The sequence below is a fragment of the Hippocampus bargibanti genome, linkage group LG05 (genome assembly GCF_051943395.1).
Source record: "Hippocampus bargibanti isolate YZ-2025 linkage group LG05, ASM5194339v1, whole genome shotgun sequence".
Lineage (NCBI taxonomy): Eukaryota > Metazoa > Chordata > Actinopteri > Syngnathiformes > Syngnathidae > Hippocampus > Hippocampus bargibanti.
The window spans coordinates 30,135,368-30,159,869 of NC_142738.1; the positions used below are offsets into that span (position 1 = coordinate 30,135,368).

Genomic DNA, 24,502 nt, shown 5'->3' on the forward strand with positions numbered 1-24,502 from the left:
CAGACGAAGAGGACACAAAAGAAAATGATGGTCGAGCAGAAGAAGGAGATGCTCGAAAAACGCCAACGAGGTGTGCGTTTCTGTGACTTAGCGTCCCAGTACCAGTACGCTAAGTCGACCATTGCTAAGTGTGGCTAAGGGTGTTTCTGTGTTGTCTAAGCCAGAGGTCCACAAGCCCCGGGCCGCGGACCAGTACCGGTCCGTGGGTCATTCGCGCAGAAAGAATAAATAATTTACATAAAATGAAAAATTACCAGATTACATCCGTCAATGACTTACTGATACATACCGCTAAAATTAGCCCACCGTAAGCTAGCAAAAAAAGGAAAAAACAAATGCAACATTCTCAGGCAATAGAAGAGGTTGAAAAACTTCTGTTGATTTGGATTAACCAAAAGCAGCGAGCAGGGGACAGTGTGAGTGAGAAAGCACGGCAACTAACTTCACATGGATATCATCAAGAGGCAACGACATCAACGAACGACATCACAAAGGTCAATAAAACCACTTGATGATACAGTGCAGTTTATTTCTTTCATTACAATCCAATAGCACATTTATTATACATAAAATAAGGTCTATTTTGTGTGGTTTTAAGGCTTATTTAGTAGAAAATTATGTTTGATGGGTACCTGGGAACGGATTATTCTCATTTTAATGGTTTCTTATGGGAAATAAATGTTTGGCAGACTCACTTTTCGCCTTACACACACTTTCTGGGAACCAATTAAGTTTGTAAGTTGAGGTATCACTGTATATATATATATATATATATATATATATATATATATATATATATATATATATATATATATATACATATATATATTTTATAATATATATATATTTTTTTATTTTTTTTGAGGGGGTGATGACAGAGCACAGCACACTCGTCGTTCAATTTCCTCCCCGCAAAGGCCTTCATGGGCCTTCAAAGGCCTTCATAGTGGGACCTTTCAAGTTTACCAATGTCACTTGGTTGCGCCCAGATCCCATTCAAACAACAGGATCACCTTGATAAGATTTAAGGATTCGGCAGCCCTCCCCTCCCCCCCCCGTCCCCCAAGTGAACACAAATTTCTATTGAAACGCAATCAAGGATATTTGGTGGAGAATCTTCGGGCAGCATGTCAAGTTGAAGTCAATGAACGCATCTTTTGTGGTATTTTGTCAATCGCTCGTCAGCTATTTTCAGAGCGCTAACGTTGATTCATTGGCCCATTTAGCATCTTATGTGTTAGCATGAAACCCGCAGGCAAAACATTTTGCTTTTTTAAATCAACAACGGGCCCCCATTTTGGTCCCACGACGACAATAGCTTAGCGCCAATGCAAAAAAGCAGCGACGTGGCGGCAACGATGCCAATGCAAAGCGCACGTCTGTTTTTAGTCTGCGGGGTAAGAAGGACATATCAGCGCCGCACCGACGAGCTGAGATACAAGCGCGCGGTCGGAACAAATTCCGCTGGAACCGTCCCAGCGTCGTTGAAAGTCCTCTGAAAGTGGCGGCGGCGACTCGGGAGACCATTTTTGGGCTTGTAAATACAGACGGGACTTGACTCGGATCCTTCTAGATTGAGTTTGCTTTGGATGAGGGTTGGCGTTCTCTATCTGTCCGTTTGTCCGTCTGTCCGGTCGGGTTAAGCATCTGCATGCCGTCATTGCCAAATTCTGTTTGATTAAAGTTTGTCTCTGCTTCCTGTGGGTGTCTGATCTGTCCAAGGGAAAACACGACCGGGCGCCGCCCCTTCCGTTTGACCTGTTTTGGGGGTCGGCCATCTTGGTTTTCTTCCGCGCCGTCATCTGTACAGTAACGTCTCGTTATATCAATATCGGTTATATTGATAGTACTGCATATTACGGCACTACAGTAAAGTCTCGTTATATCGCTATTCGACTCCGAAATAGTATCGATATAACCGGGACTATCGATATATCCGATATCGCTATAACGAGACTTTACTGTATTTTCATTTCCTGGCAAATTTCTAGTCTTTTATGTATAATTAGTTCCGTTTAGTACGATACCGGGTTATTACGATAATCTGGTTACTACGGTGCCCTTTTCATCTCCCACGAGCCATTTTGCTCTGCTTATATCGATACAAAAGCAGTTTAAGCTGAATCGATATTTGCTTAAAGGACGCCCCGGACAAGTTGTGTCCATAATTTGTAAAATGGCTTCAAATAACTTCTACTGGGCGTATTTTACAAAGATTCCACCGCATATTGTGATATTTTACGTTTTAAGACTCGCGCTGAATATTCCGGAAGTCTTGTTTTTGAGTTGGTAACGAGTCCTGACGTCACGTCACTGAAGGAACGCCCCTGACCGAGAAAGGACACACTGTCGCAGTCCTTTCATCAGCTCAATGCATTTTGCGGTACTTTCTTTGGTCTGAAAACTTCATGTTGATCCGTGTTGATGGCGAAATTAGAAGGAAAACACATACAGTAAAGTCTCGTTATATCGATATCGGATATATCGATAGTCCCGGTTATATCGATACTATTTCTATGCACGCACGCATGCGAGTTTGAATCTAGCAAATTTGTAACTAATTCTAGCAAATTTGTGACTTTAAATCTAGCTAATTTTTTAGTTTTAAACTAGCAAATTTGTGACTTTAAATCTCGCAAATTCTTTAGTTTTAAACTAGCAAATTTGTGATTTTAAATCTAGCAAATTTGTGACTTTAAATCTCGCAAATTTGCAAGTTTGAATCTAACAAATTTGTGACTTTAATTCTAGGAAATTTTTGATTTCAAAACTAGCAAATTTATGATTTTAAATCGAGCATATATACAGTAAAGTCTCGTTATATCGATATCGGATATATCGATAGTCCCGGTTATATCGATACTATTTCTATGCACGCACTGAGAAAATTACATGCAAACAGGGTCGGATATATCGATAGTCCCGGTTATATCGATATTTTTTCGGACTCCCTTGAATATCGATATAACGAGACTTTACTGTAAATAATGCGATGGTGAATCCTTGTGTGTTGCACCAAGACAACTATTTGATATTCGCTGACAAAAATTCCCACAAAAATTCCCAGCAGCCCATTTCCAACGGAGCTTGGGCGCCATCTTGTGCATTTTCTGGGACGCTACATTGCAGTCCAGATGCCTCAAAATGACACGGAATAAATTATTTAATCGATTGCAAACATGTATGCTTTCCTCTTCAGAACTATTTGAATCATATTCATAACTGGATGAGTAACAAGAAAGCATATTCTCCGAATCTGAAGCCATTGTTTTGATTTTCGAGCGAGGCAAGACGTCTTGGCGTTACACCACGAACAAGGGGGCGGGACCTTCTGAAACTGGCCACTTCCGGGTTCATTTTGAAGTAGTTTTTGGAGACTTTAAGTCATTTTGATTGGTGTTTTGCATTTGACTAAAAATATCATCCTGCGTGTTTTGGCGATTTTAGATGCTCCAAAACGTTTTTCTGTTGTCAGTTCGGAAACAAAAAAAAAGGTGTCGGTTGTCCTTTAAATAAAAGCCACTCCGTGACTCTGCTCGGAATGCGTTGACGACCGTTGAATAAACCACGACGCAGGATCGGAACTTGCTGCGGACGCTTCTGATACACACATTTTATTGACAGAAACGTGACAAGACAAATACCAGCCGTCATTTTCCTTTTGGTTCCGCCCAAAGCCGACCTTGGTGACAAGATGGCGTCGGTCTACCTCAGGAAGTGGCCAAGGACAGCCGTCGGATCCGTGAGGTGGGCAACTTTGGTCAGAGGGGCAGCACCTTGCCGTGCCTGCCGATCCTGCCGGGCGGGCGCCACCTGTTCAGAGGCCGCATGGCGACGCCCTCGTCGGTGACGCTCCCGCGCGGGGGGCGTCGTCTGCAAGTCAGCATCTCCACGGCGGCGTCTCGAAACTGACGGGACAAAAAGAGCCGCCCGTGACGCAAAAAAAGAAATAAAAATAACGCCGCAGACAGTTCATTCCTAAGTGATATGGCTCTGGAGTTATCTGAGCTTGAAATGAAGGCGGCTACCCAAAATACAATACAATGCAATGCATACAACTTGGTTGAGATAGCACTTTAACAAAGCGCTAACATGGACAAAAGGCAAATGCTGCCTCCTTGTGGAAAGGGAAAACATTTCCAATGGCCATGTTCAACGCTTTATCAGCACCCAAGCGTGAAAAACCAAAACCCAAATAATACTAATAATAATAATAATTCATTTGATTTATAAGCGCCTTTCAAAACTTTCAAGGTCACTTTATAGTCACAGGATGAGTTTTTCTGTGGGTGAGCAGCGGCAGCCACTCGTGCCAGCGTTCACTCAACCCGGAAGTAACACAAATAGATAGAAAGCTAGCTAGCTAGCTAATAGATAGCCAACAGATACCTCGCTAGATAACCAGTCAGATAGTGAATACATAGCTATGTAGATAGCAAATAGCTAGCCAGATAGTTAATAGATAGCAAATAGCAAGCTAATTATAATAATAATAATAATACATTTTATTTCTATGCGCCTTTCAAACCTCTCAAGGTCATTTTGCAGACATAGCATGAGTTTTTCTGTGGGTGAGCAGCAGCAGCCACTCGTGCCAGCGTTCACTCAACCCGGAAGTAACACAAATAGATAGAAAGCTAGCTAGCTAGCTAATAGATAGCCAACAGATACCTCGCTAGATAACCAGTCAGATAGTGAATACATAGCTATGTAGATAGCAAATAGCTAGCCAGATAGTTAATAGATAGCAAATAGCAAGCTAATTATTATAATAATAATAATAATACATTTTATTTCTATGCGCCTTTCAAACCTCTCAAGGTCATTTTACAGACATAGCATGAGTTTTTCTGTGGGTGAGCAGCGGCAGCCACACGCGCCAGTGTTCACTCAACGCAGAAGTAACTCAAATAGATAGAAAGCTAGCTAGCGAGCTAATAGATAGCCAACGGATACCTAGCTAGATAACCAGTCAGATAGTGAATAGATAGCCAGCTAGATAGCAAATAGCTAGCCATATAGCTAATAGATAGCAAATAGCAAGCAAATTATAATCATAATATTTCATTTCTAAGAGCCTTTCAAAACTCTCAAGGTCACTTTACGGTTACATGATAAGTTTTTCTGTGGGTGAGCAGCGGCAGCCACACAAGTCAGCGTTCATTTAACCCGGAAGTAACTCAAACAGATAGATATCTAACTAGCTAGCTAATAAATAGCCAATAGATAGCTAATAGCCATTACATCTGCATGGTGAGGTTTTCGGGTCTTAACATCCGTGGTCCGAATCTCTTCCTTTGGCCACCTTATTATTCTATTTTGGGCATCTGATCACTGGCTGTTTATTGCCCGGTTCTTGTTCTTGCCATTGAGCTGGAACCTGTGCTGTGACCAGCGCACCAAGCGTTCTAAAGTTAACCCCTTCCAGCCCCAGAATCGGGTCCTATCCACGCCCCAGTGACTCACCTGCTTGTTGGACAGAAAGTAGATGATCGGGTTGTAGACGGGGCTGGTCTTGGCAAAGTACATGGGCATGGTGGCCAGCAGGGGCGGGATCCGCAGCTGCGGACGCAACACCACCGCCACCGACAGCGCCGTGTAGGGTAGCCAGCACACGAAGAAGGCCACGATCATCGCCAGGACCATCTTGACGGCGTGCTCCGTCTCCTTCCGCAAGGAGTGGCCCACCTGCGGCTCCACGCTCTCGTTCAACTGGAGGGGGTCGGGGGGGGACAAAGCGCCCGCCGCCATGACAGTGATACCGCAGCGTACAAACTTAATTGGTTCGCAGAAAGTGTGTGGAAGGCGAAGAGTGTGCCTTCCAAACATTAATTTCCCATAGGAGACCATTAAAATGAGAATAATCCGTTCATAGATCCCCATAAAACGTACTTTTCTGCTAAATAGGCAATAAAATCACACAAAACAGACCTTATTTTATGTATAATAAATGTGCTATTGTATTGTCATCACAGAAATAAACTGTACTGTATAATAAAGTCGTTTTATTTACCTTGATGGTCGTTGAAGTCGTTGCCTCTTGAAGATATCTGAGTGAAGTTGCCGTGCTTTCTCGGCGATAATAATAACAATAATAAATAATAATAATAATGATGATAATAATAATAATAATAATAATAATAATAATAATAATAATAATAATAATAATAATAATAATAATAATAATAAGACATTTCATTTATAAGCAACTTTCAAAACTCTCAAGGCCACTTTTTTCACAAAAACACCCTCACTCACACTGTCCCCTGCTAGCTGCTTTTTGTTCCTCCATATCAACAGAGGTTTTTCAACCTCTTCTATTGCCTGAGACCGTTGCTTAAACAATACAGGAACACCCTTAACCACCCGTAGCAATGGCCGACTTAGCGTACTGATACCGGGACGCTAAGTCACACAAACGCAGACCTCGTTTGCGTTTTTTGATCTCCTCCTTCTGCTCGACCATCATTTTCTTTTGTGTCCTCTTCGGCTGAACACTAGCCTGTGGTGGGGTCTTTTTTGGTCCCATAATAGTAAAAGTACTCCACTTGATAACAAACCACGTCTGCACTCAAAGAAAGGGGGTGACGAAAACTAGTCCGCCAGCCACCGTGGCGCTGATCGACCGTGTGGTTTGGTTCATTTCCCGAAAACTAGTTCATATGCCAAGATTATATTCTCACGAATTTAATGTTCGTAAGGCAAAATGTTTGTGAGCTAAAGCGTTCGTAAGCTGAGGTATCACTGTATATATTTTTTTTTTTTGGGGGGGAAAGGCGCGGCCCCGAAACGGCAGGTACCTTGCGCATGGACGCCAGCACCTTGGAGTAGCAGTAGACGATGACGGCAACTGGGCAGACGAAGCAGGTGAGCGTGTAAAGGATGAGGTAGCTGTAGTTGCTCCAGGAGCGCTCCTCCCAGGCCAGCGAGCAAGAGGTGCGCACGCCCTCGGGACTGTAGCCGCTCCATCCCAGCAGGGGGGCCACGGCCCAGAACAGGCAGAAGAGCCAGACGCAGAGCAGCGCGCCGGCGCTGCGCCGCATGCCCAGCCGCCGCCCGGCGCGCCGCTTGCACACCGCTTTGTAGCGCTCGTACGACAGCAGGGTCAGCGTGCACAGCGACACCAAGCCTGCCGGGGGTTAATAATAATAAGAAGAAGAATCCATTTCATTTTTAAGCGCCTTTCAAAACTCTCAAGGACACTTTACAGTCACGGGACATTTTTTTCTGCGGGTGAGCAGCGGCAGCCACACGCGCCAGCGTTCACTCAACCCGGAAGTAACCACGTAAAACAAAAAAAAAAACACAATAACAAATATGACAACACAAAGACACAGAGTCATTCATTCTTCAGCACTTGCTGCACCCTGTTTGTGACATGAAGCAGTTCTAGATGAAAGAGGAGAGGATCAAAGCGTCCTTTTCAGTATGTGTAATAATAATAATAATAATAATAATAATAATAGTACATGTGATTTCTAAGCACCTTTTAAAACTCTCAAGGACACTTTACAGTCACGGGACATTTTTTTCTGCGGGTGAGCAGCGGCAGCCACACGCGCCAGCGTTCACTCAACCCGGAAGTAACCAAGTAAAACAAAAAACAAAAAAACACAATAACAAATATGACAACACAAAGACACAGAGTCATTCATTCTTCAGCACTTGCTGCACCCTGTTTGTGACATGAAGCAGTTCTAGATGAAAGAGGAGAGGATCAAAGCATCCTTTTCAGTATGTGTAATAATAATAATAATAATAATAATAATAATAATAATAATAATAATAATAATAATAATAATAATAATAATAATAATTCATTTCCTTTGTAAGCGCCTTTACATAGCTATGTAGATAGCAAATAGCTAGCCAGATAGTTAATAGATAGCAAATAGCAAGCTAATTATTATAATAATAATAATAATAATACATTTTATTTCTATGCGCCTTTCAAACCTCTCAAGGTCATTTTACACACATAACATAAGTTTTTCTGTGGGTGAGCAGCGGCAGCCACACGCGCCAGTGTTCACTCAACGCAGAAGTAACTCAAATAGATAGAAAGCTAGCTAATAGATAGCCAACAGATACCTAGCTAGATAACCAGTCAGATAGTGAATAGATAGCTAGCTAGATAGCAAATAGCTAGCCAGATAGCTAATAGATAGCAAATAACAAGCTAATAATAATAATAATAATAATAATAATACATTTCATTTCTATGCGCCTTTCAAACCTCTCAAGGTCACTTTACAGTCACAGGATGAGTTTTTCTGTGGGTGAGCAGTGGCAGGCACATGCGCCAGCGTTCACTCAACCTGGAAGTAACTGAAATACTGTAGATAGAAAGCTAGCTAGCTAATAGATAGCCAGCTAGACAGCTACCTATATAACTAATAGATAGCCAGCCAGATAGCTAGCTAGTCGGCCAGTTAGCTAATAGGTAGCAAATAGATAGCTAATAGAAAGCCAATAGATACCCAGCTAGACAACTAGCTATATAACTAATAACCAGCCACATAGCTAGCTAGCCGGTATGTATTTTATTTATTTATTTGTATAATAAGAATAAGAAGAAGAAGAAAAAGAAGAAGAAGAAGAATCCATTTCATTTCTAAGCACCCTTCAAAACTCTCAAGGTCATTTTACAGTCACAGGATCAGTTTTTCTGTGGGTGAGCAGCGGCAGCCACACGCACCGGCGTTCATTTATTTAGTTATTTATTTATTGTCTACGTACATATATGTAATTATGTGTGTATCTATGTGTATAAAAATATAAAGAGCTAGTTTTCAAATCTGAAGTCAAGAATAATGTGCTTTACATGCGACAATTTGAAATTTTGGTTCAGACTTTAGCAAGCATCATGGAACTTGATTTGCTTTTGCGGGCCGAATAAAATGATGTGGCGGGCTACATTTGGCCCCCGGGCCTTGACTTTGACACCTGTGGTTTACACAATCACATCACGGGGACCATTTGAGGTAAAAAAAAAAACGTGTGTCCCCAAAAATAAAACATCTAAAAAGCGTTATCGGAGCTGCTCTGATGTGACGTTTTTAGCCATAAATCTTACGGCACTCACCAAAGAAGTTGACTGCGAAGCCCTGGAAGACGCAGGCGGCGCGCCCGATGAAGAAGGAGCCGTGGTAGTTGGTGACGGTGACCACCAGCGAGCCGCACAGGCCGATCATCAGGTCGGACACGGCCAGGCTGAGGATGAAGACGTTGACGGGGTGCAGCAGGCCCGGGTTGCGCAGCGACACGGCAATCACCAGCCCGTTGTTGAAGACGCTCAGCAGCGTGTTGAGCAACATCAGGAAGGCCAGCGCGCGGTAGCCCGCCAAAGGGAAGACGGTGGGAGCCTCGGCCGTGCCGTTGCCGCCGCCGTCCATGGCGCCAGTGCTGCCGGGCGGTCCTCCTTCGCTCCCTTGATGTTATCCGCCGCGCAGCTGCCCGTACTTTGACAAATTGCCTTCTAACCGGATTCGGCGTGACGGCGTCATGCTTGTTTGGGAGGGAGGGGGGTCATGGGAATGACCTGCTCATTTAATTGATGAATACGTTTTTCCATCCGTCATCTTTGAAGGTGTCGGACCTCCTTATCCAAGAAGCTTCGTCAGCGAACTAAAAGTTTTGCTGGTAGCTCCGGCCCTATATATATACTCAGTGTCTGAAATAACGTCTGCCCGGATGCCCCGGCCGTGCAACTTTTACGTTGTGCGTACAACTTACAGAACGTCTCCACCTGGGTGGCCGACAACTTTTACAAAGAAAAAAAAAATGTTTTTTTTTTTTTTTTCAAATAAAACATTTGCTTCTGATTGGCTGCCGCTGCCGACTATGCAAATGACAATTTTGCTTTGCACTTAAAAGCTAGCAACCGCTCATTTGACGACAATGAGGATAAAATCTTAACGAAAGAAAATAGATGCTTTGAAAGGGGAGTAAATGAAGCTATTTTTATAAAACAGCAAAATCCTTCACTAAATCGCCATGGTGGGGTGAGGTTCAATTTGGATCGTGCTTACAACAAAATCCTTAGATCGTTACCGCATAGGCTTAGTCATGCTGATGAGGTGATACCAGGGCGAATGGGGCAATCGTGGTCAGGCACAGACCATAATCAGTCAGGATAATAGAGGTCAAACCACAGGTCTGGCATATATATATATATATAGGGCCAGAGCTACCAGAAAAAAAATTGTTCGCTGACAAAGCTTTTCGGATGAGGACCAAAACGACCTTGAAAGAAGTCCAGATGACGGCTGAAGAAACCTTTTCATCGATGGACCACTCCTGTACCACTGAGAGCTTACACAGACGTACTGCTCATTTAATTCTGCATATCATCCGAGGGTCCCTTTTGATATTCTCATAGCAGCAGAACCCCCCCCCCCCTACTACCGCTACACAAGTACAATAACAAGAGGAGAACACGTCATTCAAGCATATTTCGGACATTTTGCAAATTGTGCCAAAAAACAACAACAAAGTGAGAAAGCGCTCAGTAACTGAGTCGGGCACAACACCGCACGCCCCATGGGGACCATCCACACGTTTCAAGTGGTCAAAAGACTTCATTGGGGACTCTGGGCGGGGGCCTACCCCTGGACCAAGGCGGACTCGTGCTGCAGCGGCGTCCGGCGCGGGAAGAAAGTGTGCTGGAAGTCGTAGTTGAGCAGGCAGCTGATGGACGCCATGTAGATGTCGGCGAAGCGCGACAGCCGGCGCGAGAAGTACGTGGGGTTGTGATAAGTGCGGAACAGGCTGCCGAACTGCGGGTTGAACATCTGCTTGGTGAGCGGCCTGCAAAATCAGGGGGGGGGGGGGTGTCATTGCGGCATCCAACCCAGAACCCAAATTTGGGAAAACGGCTCACCTCATGGCTTCGCGCTCTCGGATCCACTCCCCCACCACGGCCTGCGAGGCGGCGTCTCGGCGGACCTGCGTGGGAGCGGCGTGTGAGGTCACGACGGCCTCGGGGGAGGGCGACGGCGGTGGGCTGACCTGCATCTGCTCAATCAGGCCGGTCAGGGTCTGCATCCAGCTGACGGTGTGCACGTACTCCTCCGTGTTCATGATCTTGATTTCCTTCCTCAGCTCGGGGACGATGGCGCCCGTCCTCCAGCCGTGCTTCAGGGTCAGATCCTGGCCGGGGGAGCGAGGGTCAATGTGCCGGTCTCGGCGTCTTGGACTCATTCACGGTCCATCTCATCGGGACGTTGTTTGCACCACTTTTGTGGCAATGGGGCGTTTGCCATCGTGGCAATGGCGAGGAGGTGGTTTGAGTTGCCAGTTGAGGTCAAAGTGCAGCCAGTTACAAGTAACATCCGACTTACGACCAAGTTCCGTTCTGACCAAATGGTCGTAAGTCAAAATGGTCCTAAGTCGAAATCCATTCAAAAATGTTGAATAGAGACTCTGAGGCTAAATGACTGGCAAACTCCCCCCCCCTCTAGTGCAATCACACAGTCGATTGCTGTGCGAGAGTGAGATGCTGGCTGGCTGGCCAAAATTGTCGTACGCGTTGCCGGCCTGCTAGCACCTCGTAGAATTAAAATGTTAAAAATAGAGACCCTCTTTTGAACATTTTAATTCTACGAGGTCGTGGTCGTAAGTACAGGTGGTCGTAAGTCGAGCTGGTCGTAAATCAGGTGTTACCTGTGCATATACGGCTGGGGCCAGCCCGAGTTTTCCCTTGTAGAAACATGCACGAATGGTCGCCGCCGCCACCGCGCTGTCCATGCCAGTAATGTGATTGACAGCTGGTCGCCAGCCAGGGGCGGCGGGGGCATCGCGCCGCAGATGTTAACGGCGCCTTTCATTAACGTCACTTAGAGCCGATGGCAGGCGAGATGGACGACGCGTTTGGAACGGCGCCGGCACGGGGGCCACTTTGGCTACGAGGCGGACGCTGGCGATAATGGCCGCGGAGACGGCCTGCGCGGACACGCCTCCCGGGAGGCTCTCGTTCCACGCAGCATAGACAGGTGAGCGCTCCAATGGCCTAGCTAGCTAATAATGCAAATTTCACCCTTGTGGGACTAATCAATTAGCTATCAAGATAGCTAGCTATCTATTAGCTGTCTAGCTAACTATTTGAATCAGGAAACATATTAGCTATCTAGCTAGCTTTTGATCTATTGGCTATCTATTAGCTTTTTATTAGCTATCTATTTGCTACCTATTAGCTAACCGGCCAACTAGCTAGCTATCCGACTGGCTATCTATTAGTTATATGGCTAGCTGTCTAGCTGGGTATCTATTGGCAATCTATTAGCGAGATAGCTTTCTATCTTTACTTCCAAGTCTCCACACGCCCCCTAGTGGCCGTGAGCCTGCCGATGTCTTTCTTACCGCCAAGTCGCTGTAGATGTGGTCGCCAAAGTAGAGCACTTTGGATCCTCGCCAGCCAGTCAGCCTCAGGAAGTCGTAGAGGTTCCCCTTGGAAACGGGACCCAATGGTCAAAGGCTTTCCTCTGGGTGGTCAGGGGTCGTTGTACGCACCTGTTTGTAGATCTGGCCCTTTTCCAACTTGTGGATTCTGTCCCACAGGAGGGCGCCCCTGTCGGTCACGCGCCTGAAAGGCCTGCAAATATGGCTCACGTTATGGCAAGGGGGTGTCCGCATTCCACGTCTGCTGCCAGAATGAAAGGAAACAAGGGCAAAGGGACCCTCCCCTGACCCCTGACCCCTGACCCTCCCCAAAGCGCTTACTTTCGCCTATCGTTGAAGAAGCTGGGTTTATCCGCCTGAACGATGACCACATCAAAGAGGTCCCTCCAGTCCCCGCCGACGATGTAGGTCATGCCTCGATCCCTGGGGGGGGGGCAATGGGGAGGGGGTGTTTCAACAGCAGGTCGTCAGTAAACTTTGAAAACAATGAATGGTTGGGGTTCCTGTTACATCATAAATTATGACTGTCGAGCTAGTTATCAAGCTACCTACATAGCTATCGATTTTCTATCTGTTATCTATTAGCGAGCTATTAGATATTTATTAGTGGTCTAGCAGGCTGGCTAGCTATTAGCTATCTATTAGCGGTCTGGCTGGCCGGCTAGCTATCTAGCTAGCTATCGATTAGCTATCTATTATTCTTATTCTTATTAGTATTATTATTACTATTACTATTATTATTATTATTACTAATACTATTGGATTGGATTTGCCTTTATTAGTCTCGCAGTGGAGAAATTTACATTTCACAGCAGCAAAGTGCAAATTATTATTAATTAGCAAATAATAATAATAATTATTATTATTATCATCATCATTTGTTAGCTGTTCGCTATCTATTAGCTATCTGGATATCTAGCTAGCTAATCACTATCTAGCTGGGTGGCTATTTAGCTAGGTATCTGTTAGCTATCGATTGGCTAGCTAGCAAGCTTTCTATCGACTGTAAAGTGACTTTGAGAGTTTTGAAAGGCACTTATAAATAAAATGTATTATTATTATTATTATTATTATTAGCTAGCTAGCTTTCTTTCTATTTGAGTCACTTCCGGGTTGAGTGACCACTGGCGCGTGTGGCTGCCGCTACTCACCCACAGAAAAAAATTATCATGTGACTCAAAAGTGACCTTGAGTGTTTTGAAAGGCACTTATAAATCAAATGTATTATTATTATTATTATTAGCTAGCTAGCTTTCTTTCTATTTGAGTCACTTCCGGGTTGAGTGACCACTGGCGCGTGTGGCTGCCGCTCCTCACCCACAGAAAAAAATTATCATGTGACTCAAAAGTGACCTTGAGTGTTTTGAAAGGCACTTATAAATCAAATGTATTATTATTATTATTAGCTAGCTAGCTTTCTTTCTATTTGAGTCACTTCCGGGTTGAGTGACCACTGGCGCGTGTGGCTGCCGCTCCTCACCCACAGAAAAAAATTATCATGTGACTCAAAAGTGACCTTGAGTGTTTTGAAAGGCACTTATAAATCAAATGTATTATTATTATTATTATTATTATTCGCAAGCTTTCTATCTATTTGAGTTACTTCCGGGTTGACTGCTGGCGCGTGTGGCTGCTGCTTCTCACCCACAGAAAAAATTATCCTGTGACTGTAAAGTGACCGTGAGAGTTTTGAAAGGCAGTTTAAAATCAAATGTATTTTTATTATTATTAGCTAGCTAGCTTTCGATCTATTTGAGTTACTTCCGGGTTGAGTGAACGCTGGCGCGTGTGGCTGCCGCTGCTCACCCACATAAAAATGTATCCTGTGACTGTAAAGTGACCTTGAGAGTTTTGAAAGGCGCTTAGAAAGGAAATGTATTATTATTTGGACGCTAGCACGGGATGGACGCGTCGGCTCAGTGAGCGCTCGGCCCTCACACAAAGTCGAAGGGGCTGTTTGTGACCAGGAACATCTTCTTGGCGTGCTGGCGCAGCTTCTTGAGTACGGCGTGGCTCTGCTCGCCGTAGCAAATGTATTTGCCTGCAAAAGCGCCTCTGGCAAAATCAGTCGGATCCGCCGGCTCTCGCCCTGCCGGCGAACGGCCCGTTTACCGATATCGGCCTCCACCGCCCGATACATGATGCCCTTGACATGAACGTCTCTGATGGCTTCCTGTCCGGTGGAGACAGAACAAACAAATAACAAAAAACTGAAAAAGAAAATCAAGATGAAGGACAACAGCATGATGCTGTTCCTGGTGTGGCTCCCTTTTGACCACTTTCAATGGTTTGTCACTTTTCCAAAACGCAACCATGCTGGGCTAGCTCGCTAAATACACATTTCCCCCTTGAGGGACTAATCTATTAGCTATCTAGATAGATAGCTATCTATTAGCTAGCTACCTATTTGAGTCAGGAAACACAGGAGCTATCTAGGTATCTTATCTATTTAGCTAGCTTTCTATCTAATTTGAGTTACTTCCGGGTTGAGTGAACGCTGGCGCGTGTGGCTGCCACTACTCACCCACAGAAAAACTGATCATGTGACTGTAAAGTGACCTTGAGCGTTTTGAAAGGCGCTTAGAAAAGAAATATATTATTATTATTATTATTATTATTATTATTATTAGCTAGCTAGCTATTTGCTATCTGGCTAGCTATTTGCTATCTAGCTAGCTATCTATTCACTATTTAACTGACTGGCTATCTAGCTAGGTATCTGTTGGCTATCTATTAGCTAGCTAGCTAGCTTTCTATCTATTTGAGTTACTTCCGGCTTGAGTGAACGCTAGCGCGTGTGGCTGCGCTGCTCAACCACAGAAAAACTGATCCTGTGACTGTAAAGTGACCTTGAGCGTTTTGAAAGGCGCTTAGAAATGAAATATATTATTATTATTATTATTATTATTATTATTATTATTATTATTAGCTAGCTATTTGCTATCTGGCCAGCTATTTGCTATCTAGCCAGCTATCTATTCACTATCTAACTGACTGGCTATCTAGCTAGGTATCTGTTGGCTATCTATTAGCTAGCTAGCTAGCTTTCTATCTATTTGAGTTACTTCCGGGTTGAGTGAACGCTAGCGTGTGTGGCTGCCACTACTCACCCACAGAAAAACTGATCCTGTGACTGTAAAATGACCTTGAGAGTTTTGAAAGGCACTTAGAGATGAAATGTATTATTATTATTATTATTATTACTATTATTATTATTATTATTTGCTATCTATTAGCTATCTGGCGAGCTATTTGCTATCTAGCTAGCTATCTACTCACTATCTAACTGACTCGCTATCTAGCTAGGTATCTGTTAGCTATCTATTAGCTATGTACTCGCTGGCTAGCTAGCTTTATATTTACTTCCGGGTTGAGTGAACGCTGGCGCGTGTGGCTGCCACTACTCACCCACAGAAAAACTGATCCTGTGACTGTAAAGTGACCTTGAGCGTTTTTAAAGGCGCTTAGAAATGAAATGTATTATTATTACTCTTATATTATTATTATTATTATTATTATTATTATTATAAAAAAGTCCTCCTTCCATTTTTTTTTTGGGGGGGGGGGGGGGGGTGAATTGTCATTACTTCTGAGAGGTCCGATGAGGCAGCTGCTTCCAGAACAATCGGCTTTCGTCCACCCTTTGAGATTATCCCACCTGGATGAGCCGTAAACATGAGATGATGACGAGCGGCAAGGGTCGGCGGGCGGGCGGCCTGCTTTTTCTGCCCTCTCAAAATACCCCAAAGACTATTTGCCTTTTCATCAAAGACGATTGAGCATAATAATAATAATAATAATAATAATACATTTCATTTCTAAGCGCCTTTCAAAACTCTCAAGGTCACTTTACAGTCACGGGATAAGTTTTTCTGTGGGTGAGCAGCGGCAGCCACATGCGCCAGCGTTCACTCAACCCGGAATAACTCAAATAGATAGAAAGTTAGTTCGCTATCTAGCTAGCTAGCTAATAGAAAACTAATAGACAGTCAGCTACCTAGATCGATAAGAAATAGATAAACAAATAGATAGTTAGCTAGGTAGCCAGCAATATAGCTAGCGAGGTAGTCAGCTAGATAGCCATATAGCCAGCTAGATAGCTATTTAGATAGATTTAGATTTAGATATTTTTCTTTCTTGAAAAACAAAATGGACTTCTATCACCCAACTGTTTTGTTTTTTAAAAGAAAATCTACCACCTGTTAAATTGTTTCTTGTTGGTACTAGTTCTTGTAAATATGTCAGGTATTTTTTGTGTCCAATTTTAAGAAAAAACAAATCTACATCTCTGTGACTATCGTGTCCTTTGAAAGAGGCTTGAAATAAAATGTATTATTATTATTATTATTATTATTATAACATAAAATGTGGATTGATGTGTCTCCCAGAATGAAGGACCGGCCACGACACTCCCCTCCCCCGTCTTTTTAACTCCTTCACTGCTATTCACAAATTGATTCGGGAATTGAAAAGAGGACGTCGAGCACCATCCCCCAATTTGTTTGAGTTTTGTTTTTTCATGCTTGGGTGCCGATAAAGCGTTGGCCAAACTTCTGGCCGTGTTTAAAATAATATTCATACCGAGTTTGCTCATCATCGAGTTTTGAAAACCTGGCTACCTAGCTAGCTGGCTACTTATTCGCTATCTAACTAGCTTGCTGGCTACCTAGCTAGCTATCTATTCGCTATCTAACTAGCTTGCTGGCTACCTAGCTAGCTATGTATTCGCTATCTAACTAGCTAGCTGGCTACCTAGCTATCTGTCTATTTGCTATCTATTCGCTATCTAACTAGCTGGCTGGCTACCTAGCAAGCTAGCTATTTTCTATCTATTCGCTATCTAGCTAGCTGTCTACCTAGCTATCTATCTATTTTCTATCTATTCACTATCTAACTAGCTAGCTAGTTATCTATTAGATAGCTAGCTAGCTAACTTTCTATCGAATTGAGTTATTCCGGCTTTAGTGAACGCTGGCGCATGTGGCTGCCGCTGCTCACCCGCAGAAAAACTGATCCTGTGACTGTAAAGTGACCTTGAGTTTTGAAAGGCGCTTAGAAATGAAATAGATTATTATTATTGTTTCCCTTTAACTCCACAAGGGGGCAGCATTTCTCCCTTTTCCATGTACTTGCTTTGTTACAGTTTCAGCTGTTGAAGCACGATATCAACCAAGATGTATTTTGGACAGGCACCCTCATTTCAAGCTCAGATAACTCCAGAGCCATATCATTTAGGAATTAACTCTTTTTTTTCTGATGAAATAAGAGAGTCCAAGGTTTCTTACGCTGAATTGAATGTTTATGTCATCCTAAAAGTCCATATTGTGTGGGTCCTGGACACATTTTTGCACTTTGTAAAAGACAGAGACACGCAGCCAAAGGAATGATTGCACGTTTATATTTAGATGCTGGGGTCTCAGTCGCCAAAATTAGGAAGCCGCTGGCTGTACGGCGCTAAACAACACCCGTGCGGATGAATGTGTGCCGAAAAGGTCAAACACACGAGGGACACAGTGCGCCCGAGGCGGAGGTAACCTTCACGCTCCGGGGTCAAAGATCACCACGTCAGCAAATAGGTGCAGGTCGCACCGCCAAAATTCTGGGTCGGACAGGGAAAAAAAACGGCGCCGCCATCGCCACCCAACCCAAGGTTAGCGCGCAGCAACACCCCAAAACAAGCACTGGGCGCGCGTGGGCCGAGCGCTTAGCCTTGACAACTTGCTATATAACTAATAGATAGCCAGCCAGAAAGCTAGCTAGCCGGCCAGTTACCTAATAGGTTGCAAATATAAAGCTAATAGAAAGCTGATAGCCAATAGATAGCCAGCTAGACAACTAGCTATATAACTAATAGATAGCCAGCCAGAAAGCTAGCTAGCCGGCCAGTTACCTAATAGGTTGCAAATATAAAGCTAATAGAAAGCTGATAGATAGCCAGCTAGACAACTAGCTATATAACTAATAGATAGCCAGCCAGAAAGCTAGCTAGCCGGCCAGTTACCTAATAGGTTGCAAATATATAGTTAATAGAAAGCTAATAGATAGCCAATAGATAGCCAGCTAGACAACGAGCTATATAACTAATAGATCGCCAGCCAGAAAGCTAGCTAGCCGGCCAGTTAGCTAATAGGTAGTAAATATAAAGCTAATAGAAAGCTGATAGATAGCCAGCTAGACAACTAGCTATATAACAAATAGATAGCCAGCCAGAAAGCTAGCTAGCCGGCCAGTTAGCTAATATGTACCAATGTGATAGATACTAGAAAGCTAATAGATAGCCAGCTAGACAACTAGCTATAGAACTAATAGATAGCCCGCCAAAAAACTAGATAGCCAGCCAGTTAGCTAATAGGTAGCAAATATATAGCTAATAGAAAGCTAATAGATAGCCAATAGATCGTCAGCTAGACAACTACCTATATAACTAATAGATCACCAGCCAGAAAGCTAGCTAGCAGGCCAGTTAGCTAATAGGTAATAAATAAATAGCTAATAGATAGCAAATAGATAGCTCTAATAGATCGAAAGCTAGCGAGATAGCTGATTCATAGCTAGTTAATAGATGTTTCCTGACTCAAAAAGTTAGCTAGCTAGCTATCCAGCTAATAGATAGCTAGCTATCTTAGATAGCGAATGGATTAGTCCCACAAGGGGGAAATTTGCATTATTAGCTAGCGAGCTAGCTCCAATCCAAAAATACTCTCTCACAATCAAAAGGTTCCCATTACACTACATTTGAGTTATATTTATACTTTTGTCTTGATAAATCATCAGTACGGCCCGAGACTTTGTCCTTGCTTTGTATTTGAGCGCACAGCTAGCCACTTTTCATTTCATTTCACCTTGACGTCTTTGTGGAGGTGCACCGGCTCGTAGTCGATGTTGTGCTTCATGAAGAAGTCGTTGACGCACGACAGGAGGCTCATCTCCGGCAGCGAGAAGATGTCCATGAACTGTTTCATGGAGTGGCCGTGAGAACTCTGCGTGAGAGAAGACCATGCGGACGTGGGAGGGCGCCGGCATGGACGCCAGGATGGGACCGGACGGCTTTTACCTTGCCGTAGAAATCGCTCATGATCTCAAGAGGGACGTGGCAGCCATCGTACATGGCGATGACTTCCTCGTCGGGGACGGGATCCAGACCCCTGCCCACAACAAAACGTTAGGCGCCACTGATCCCTTTCGCAAAGTGCCAACTGTAGTTATTATAATAATAATAATAATAATCATCAAAACTTTCAACGTCACTTTACAGTCACAGGATGAAGGTTATTTCTCTTAATTCTATTTATACAGTAAAGTTTCGTTATATCGATATTCTCAGGAGTCGGAAAAAATATCGATATCACCGGACTATCAATATATCCGATCCTGCGCCGAACTGCATTAAAGGACAACCGACATCATTTTTTTGTTTCCTAACTGACATCAGAAAAACGTTTTATCGCATCTAAAATACCCAAAACACGCAGTATGATATTTTTAGTCAAATGCAAAACACCAATAAAAATGACTTCAAGTGTCTAAAAAGTACTTCAATTTGAACCCGGGAGTGGCCAGTTTCAGAAAGTCCCGCCCCCAGTTCGTGACGTCACGCCAAGACGTCTTGCCTTGCTGGAGAATCAAAACAATGACTTCAGATTCGGATAATATGCTTTCTTGTTCCACATCCAGTTAAGAATATGATTCAAATAGTTCTGAAGAAGAAAGCATACATGTTTGCAATCGATTAAACAATTTATTCCGTGCCATTTTGAGGCAACATTGGGGGGAAATGTATCACCCAAAAAGAGGCAGAAAATGGCGTCCAACCTCCTGTGAGGAATTAATCAGCCCGTTTCCACAGGCTGATAAATTCCTTCCATGGAGCTTGGTCCCCCTCTTCTGGCGGCTTTTAGGTGCAACACGAGGTTTTCAGACCAAACAAGTACAACAAAATACATTGACGTGATGGAAGGACTGCTATAATGTGTCCTTTTTTTTTTCGGTCAGGGGCGTTCCTTCAGTGACGTCACGTACGGACTCGTCACCAACTCAAAAACAAGACTTCCTGAATATTCAGAGCGAGTCGTAAAACGTAAAATATAATTATATGCGGCGGAATCTTTGTAAAATACGCTGAGTAGAAGTCATTTGAAACCATTTTACAAATTATGGACACAACTTGTCCGGAGACGTCGGTTGTCCTTTAAAAGTGGGCAATAAATGGAGGATCTTTGATATGGCATATAATTTTTTCCTTGAGTTCGTGGATTACGTATCTAGCATGCTTTTGTACTGTAGTGAAGTGAAAAATAAACTTATGCATTGAATAAAAACTTCTTTACACTTTTTAATGACTATTTCCTTTGTAAAATTCAACCAATGCAAAATCCTCACGTTGTTCTATACACACGAGAGAAACCACGAACGCCAGCATGTACATACTGTATGAAAAGCAGTGATTATTGCAAGCGATAAAGATATCTGAATACAACACAATTAAATATATGTATGGAAAACAAAAACTGCAACGTTTACATTACTTACGTTGATAAAGTATTCTCCGGCAAGTCGAACTCTTTCGCAATGGAGGATTTGCTCCTTGTTGGATTCTCCTCCACAGCCACTATTGCCTTGTACTTCGTTCCGAGGTCATAATTCTTACATTTCCCCATGCTTGAAATTGGTGTTGAACAACGGTATACTGCATAAAAAGACTACAGTATGTTTCAGATGCTATTGCAGCTCTGCTACACAGAGCAAGACACGAAAGCTGGTCACGTGACCATTGGTGTTACCGATACAGATTTCGTTAATGGTGGTACTGTATTGAAATCCTTAAGAAAATATTGATTCAGCTTAAGCTGCTTTTGTATCGATATAAGCAGAGCAAAATGGCTGGTGGGAGATGAAAGGGCACTGTAGTAACCGGATTATCGTAATAACCAAGTATCGTACTAACCGGAACTACTTATACATAAAAGACTAGAAATTTGCAGAGAAATTAAAATAGTATTGTAATAAGCAGTACTATCAATATAACCGATATCTATATAACGAGACTTTACTGTAATTGTATTTTATTTATTGTATTCTATTTATAATTGTATTTTATATATTATTGTATCTAGGCTTGTCTGTGACTGTAAAGTGTCCTTGAGAGCTTTGAAAGGCACTTGAAATAAAATGGATTATTATACATACATACATACATACATACATACATACATACATACATACATACATACATACATACATACAGTAAAGTCTCGTTATATCGATATCGGATATATCGATAGTCCCGGTTATATCGATACTATTTCACGCACGGAGAAAATTACATGCAAACAGGGTCGGATATATCGATAGTCCCGGTTATATCGATATTTTTTCGGACTCCCTTGAATATCGATATAACGAGACTTTACTGTACATACATTCATTCATTCATTCATTCATACATACATACATACATACATACATACATACATACATACATACATACATACATACATACATACATACATACATACATACATCACAACCCCGCCTTTTTTTTCAGACTTTTTTTTCTATTTGTAATTCTCCTCCCTGAAGAAAGTGAAGGCTTTTTGATGGAGCTCCTGACCTGGTGTGCGGGCGGCTCTCACCTGTAGACGGTGCCCAGTTGGATGTAGTGGAAGGCATCGATCTTCATCAGCAGAGCCTAGGGCGACAAACAGCCACGTTGACCGGCGGAAAATATTTTGGATGGGCTCCACGCGGCTTACTTTCTGGACATCGTAGTGAAGGCCCCTCACGGCAAAATTAGGAACGTATTCATACGCTCGCAGACCCTCCGGATACTAGGTAGACAGATAGATAGCAAATATATCGCTAATAGATAGCAAATAAATCAGCAGCGGCATCCACACACACCAGCGTTCACTCAACCCGGAAGTAACTCAAATAGATAGAAAGCTAGAAAAAGATGGTGGAAAGCCTAAAAAGGCTCCAGAGGCCCACCCTGTGCTTGCTGATGAGGATGTCCCGCGCAATGTCAAAGATGAGCGTGTGCAGGTGGCTGGAGTAGAAGGCCAGCGTGTAGTCGTAGTCAAAGCCGTAGACCTCCGTGTCCCGCAGGCTCATCTCGTTGTTGGCAAAGATGCTGTCGGGGTCCACCGACACGCTGGACACGGACGGCATGGCATCTGGCCGTACGCACATCGACGACAAGGACGTTGACATTGTGTAAAAAAAGAAGAAGAAAAAGCCCGCCTGCACTTGGTCACTCTCGCGATTGGAGCAAGATGCCTGCGAGATGCCCTAAGTGCCACTCTTAATAAGAATAATAATAATCATCATCATCATCATAATACATTTGATTTCTAAGCGCCTTTCTAAACTCTCAAGGTCACTTTAGTCAAGGGATTGGTTTTTTTCTGTGGGTGAGCAGCGGCAGCCACACACGCCAGCGTTCACGCAACCCGGAAGTAAAGATAGAAAGTTAGCTAGCTAATAGATAGCCAGCTAGACAGCTACCTATATAACTAATAGATAGCCATCCAGATAGCTAGCTAGCCGGCCAGTTAGCTAATAGGTAACTAATACGTAGCCAATAGAAAGCTAAGATAGCCAGCGTGACAACTAGCTATAGTGAGTCAGCCAGAAAGCTAGCTAACCAGTCAGTAAGCTAATAGGTAGTAAATAGATAGCGAATAGAAAGCTAATAGAAAGCTAATAGATAGCCAATAGATAGCCAGCTAGACAACTAGCTATATAACTAATAGATAGCCAGCCAGAAAGCTAGCGAGCTGGCCACTTAGCTAATAGGTAGTAAATAGATAGCTAATACAAAGCTAATAGATAGCCAGCTCCAGCTACACAACTAGCTATATAACTAATAGATAGCCGACCAGTTAGCTAATAGGTAGTAAATAGATGGCTAATAGATAGCCAATAGATAGCTCAAATACACCGAAAGCTCGCGAGTTAGCGAATAGATAGCTACATAGCTAATATGTTTCCTGACTCAAATAGTTAGCTAGCAAGCTAGCCAGCTAATAGATAGATAGCTATCTAGATAGCTAATGGATTAGCTATCCAGCTAGCTCCAATCCAAAAATACTCTCTCACAATCAAATGTTTCCCATCATACTGCATTTGATTTATACAATATTTATACGTATTTATATATTTTGTCTTCATAAATCATCAGTACGGCCCTAGTAAGAGTTCCAGTGGCGGTCATGGACTTTGTCCAAGTTTTGTATTTGACCGCACAGCTAGCCGCTGTCATTTCATTGCACTTGTCGAGGAGGTCTCCTCGGTGGAGTCAATAAGCCCACGTGACCTCTGACGTCCAATCCATCGGGCGTACCGAAAGGCTCCTGATTAATGACAGCGAGGGTCAACTTACTCCTACCTTGAGTGTGTCTTTTCGCCTGCTCGTAGACGGACCACAAGCTGTCCGCCGAGCCGCTGTGGACGGTCCGAGCGGACGCGCGCGGACGCCAAAGTGAAAGCGAGTCACTCCGCCCGCGGCTCCGTCGGGACGCCGCGCAGAGATGGTGGCGAACCTTCAAGACGTGACGTCGGAGCAAGCTGGAGATCCCCGCGGACAAGAGACGCGACGGCGGCGCCGACAAGTGGCCCATCGTCGGTGCTTACGAGCGAGCAGCGCCGAGAACTCTATCTCGTCGACTGGGAGGAGAGTCAAGACCCGAGAGGGCGTCGCGACGTCACTTCCGCGTTCGGCAAGCCCGCAGCCAATCAGCGAGTCGCATCCGGACACGGGGAAATAAAAGTGTCAAAATAGTCATTTGATAGCCGAGTTCGGTCTTATTTGGGTGCTTATTTGTGTGTGTTCGTGTGTGTGCTGATTGCGTGTGTCTGCATGTTAGTGTGCGTGTATTTGTGTGCTGATTTTGTCCGTGTGCTTATTGTCTGTGTGTTTGTATTATATAGTTTATACACACACACACACACACACACACACACACACACACACACACACACACACACACACACACATATATATATAGTAAAGTCTCGTTATATCGATATCGCTTATAACGATAGTACTGGTTATTACGATACTATTTCTATGAACGCAAGGAGAAAATGTACATGCCGCAGGATC

At 43.5% G+C, this 24,502-nt stretch overlaps 3 protein-coding genes across 8 annotated transcripts in view; 1 reads left to right on the top strand and 2 right to left on the bottom strand.

Annotated features, from left to right (window-relative positions):
• The window catches only part of kcnd2 (potassium voltage-gated channel, Shal-related subfamily, member 2), a 20,935-nt gene extending 20,193 nt beyond the window's left edge, over positions 1-742 (top strand). For all 3 annotated transcript variants that reach the window (XM_088995638.1, XM_088995639.1, XM_088995640.1), the window contains one exon: positions 1-742. This exon is cut by the window's left edge and continues 1,174 nt beyond it. The gene's annotated coding sequence lies outside the window, so the exon portion shown is untranslated.
• Positions 743-3,561: 2,819 nt separating this feature from the next.
• LOC148898471 (opsin-VA-like) lies at positions 3,562-9,395 on the bottom strand. Its single transcript, XM_088995645.1, has 4 exons — positions 9,086-9,395; positions 6,801-7,129; positions 5,467-5,712; positions 3,562-3,908 (listed from the first exon to the last, which is right to left on the bottom strand). Exons 1-4 carry the CDS (start codon positions 9,393-9,395, stop codon positions 3,762-3,764), a joined length of 1,032 nt encoding a protein of 343 aa, XP_088851771.1. The 3' UTR covers positions 3,562-3,761.
• Positions 9,369-24,170, bottom strand: nt5dc3 (5'-nucleotidase domain containing 3). Of its 4 annotated transcripts, none has more exons than XM_088995641.1 (15): positions 23,786-24,169; positions 22,387-22,571; positions 22,152-22,226; positions 22,032-22,087; positions 19,454-19,544; positions 19,242-19,379; positions 14,512-14,572; positions 14,338-14,440; positions 12,721-12,822; positions 12,511-12,592; positions 12,361-12,447; positions 11,011-11,151; positions 10,883-10,947; positions 10,609-10,809; positions 9,369-9,507 (listed from the first exon to the last, which is right to left on the bottom strand). In XM_088995641.1, the coding sequence occupies exons 1-15, from the start codon at positions 24,015-24,017 to the stop codon at positions 9,438-9,440; spliced, it is 1,689 nt and encodes a 562-aa protein (XP_088851767.1). In that variant the 5' UTR covers positions 24,018-24,169; the 3' UTR covers positions 9,369-9,437. The 4 variants fall into 4 exon arrangements, with proteins under 4 accessions (XP_088851767.1, XP_088851768.1, XP_088851769.1 ...); XM_088995642.1 differs by lacking the exon at positions 9,369-9,507 and adding an exon at positions 9,516-9,654; XM_088995643.1 differs by lacking the exon at positions 9,369-9,507 and having other exon boundaries at positions 10,445-10,809; positions 23,786-24,167.
• Positions 24,171-24,502: the final 332 nt, after the last annotated feature.

Bases quoted from the DNA above. Each gene is read 5' to 3' on its own strand.
- LOC148898471 (XM_088995645.1), bottom strand. From the start codon at position 9,395: ATGGACGGCGGCGGCAACGGCACGGCCGAGGCTCCCACCGTCTTCCCT. The intron at 7,130-9,085 runs GTGAGTGCCGTA...AACCCCCGGCAG, and splicing joins CTTCGCAGTCAACTTCTTTG to GCTTGGTGTCGCTGTGCACG. The intron at 3,909-5,466 runs GTGAGTCACTGG...TTGTCCCGTCAG, and splicing joins ACTTTCTGTCCAACAAGCAG to TTTCGAGACGCCGCCGTGGA.
- nt5dc3 (XM_088995641.1), bottom strand. From the start codon at position 24,017: ATGGGCCACTTGTCGGCGCCGCCGTCGCGTCTCTTGTCCGCGGGGATC. The intron at 22,227-22,386 runs GTGGGCCTCTGG...CTGTCTACCTAG, and splicing joins TCCTCATCAGCAAGCACAGG to TATCCGGAGGGTCTGCGAGC. The intron at 19,380-19,453 runs GTAAAAGCCGTC...TCTCTCACGCAG, and splicing joins TGAGCGATTTCTACGGCAAG to AGTTCTCACGGCCACTCCAT.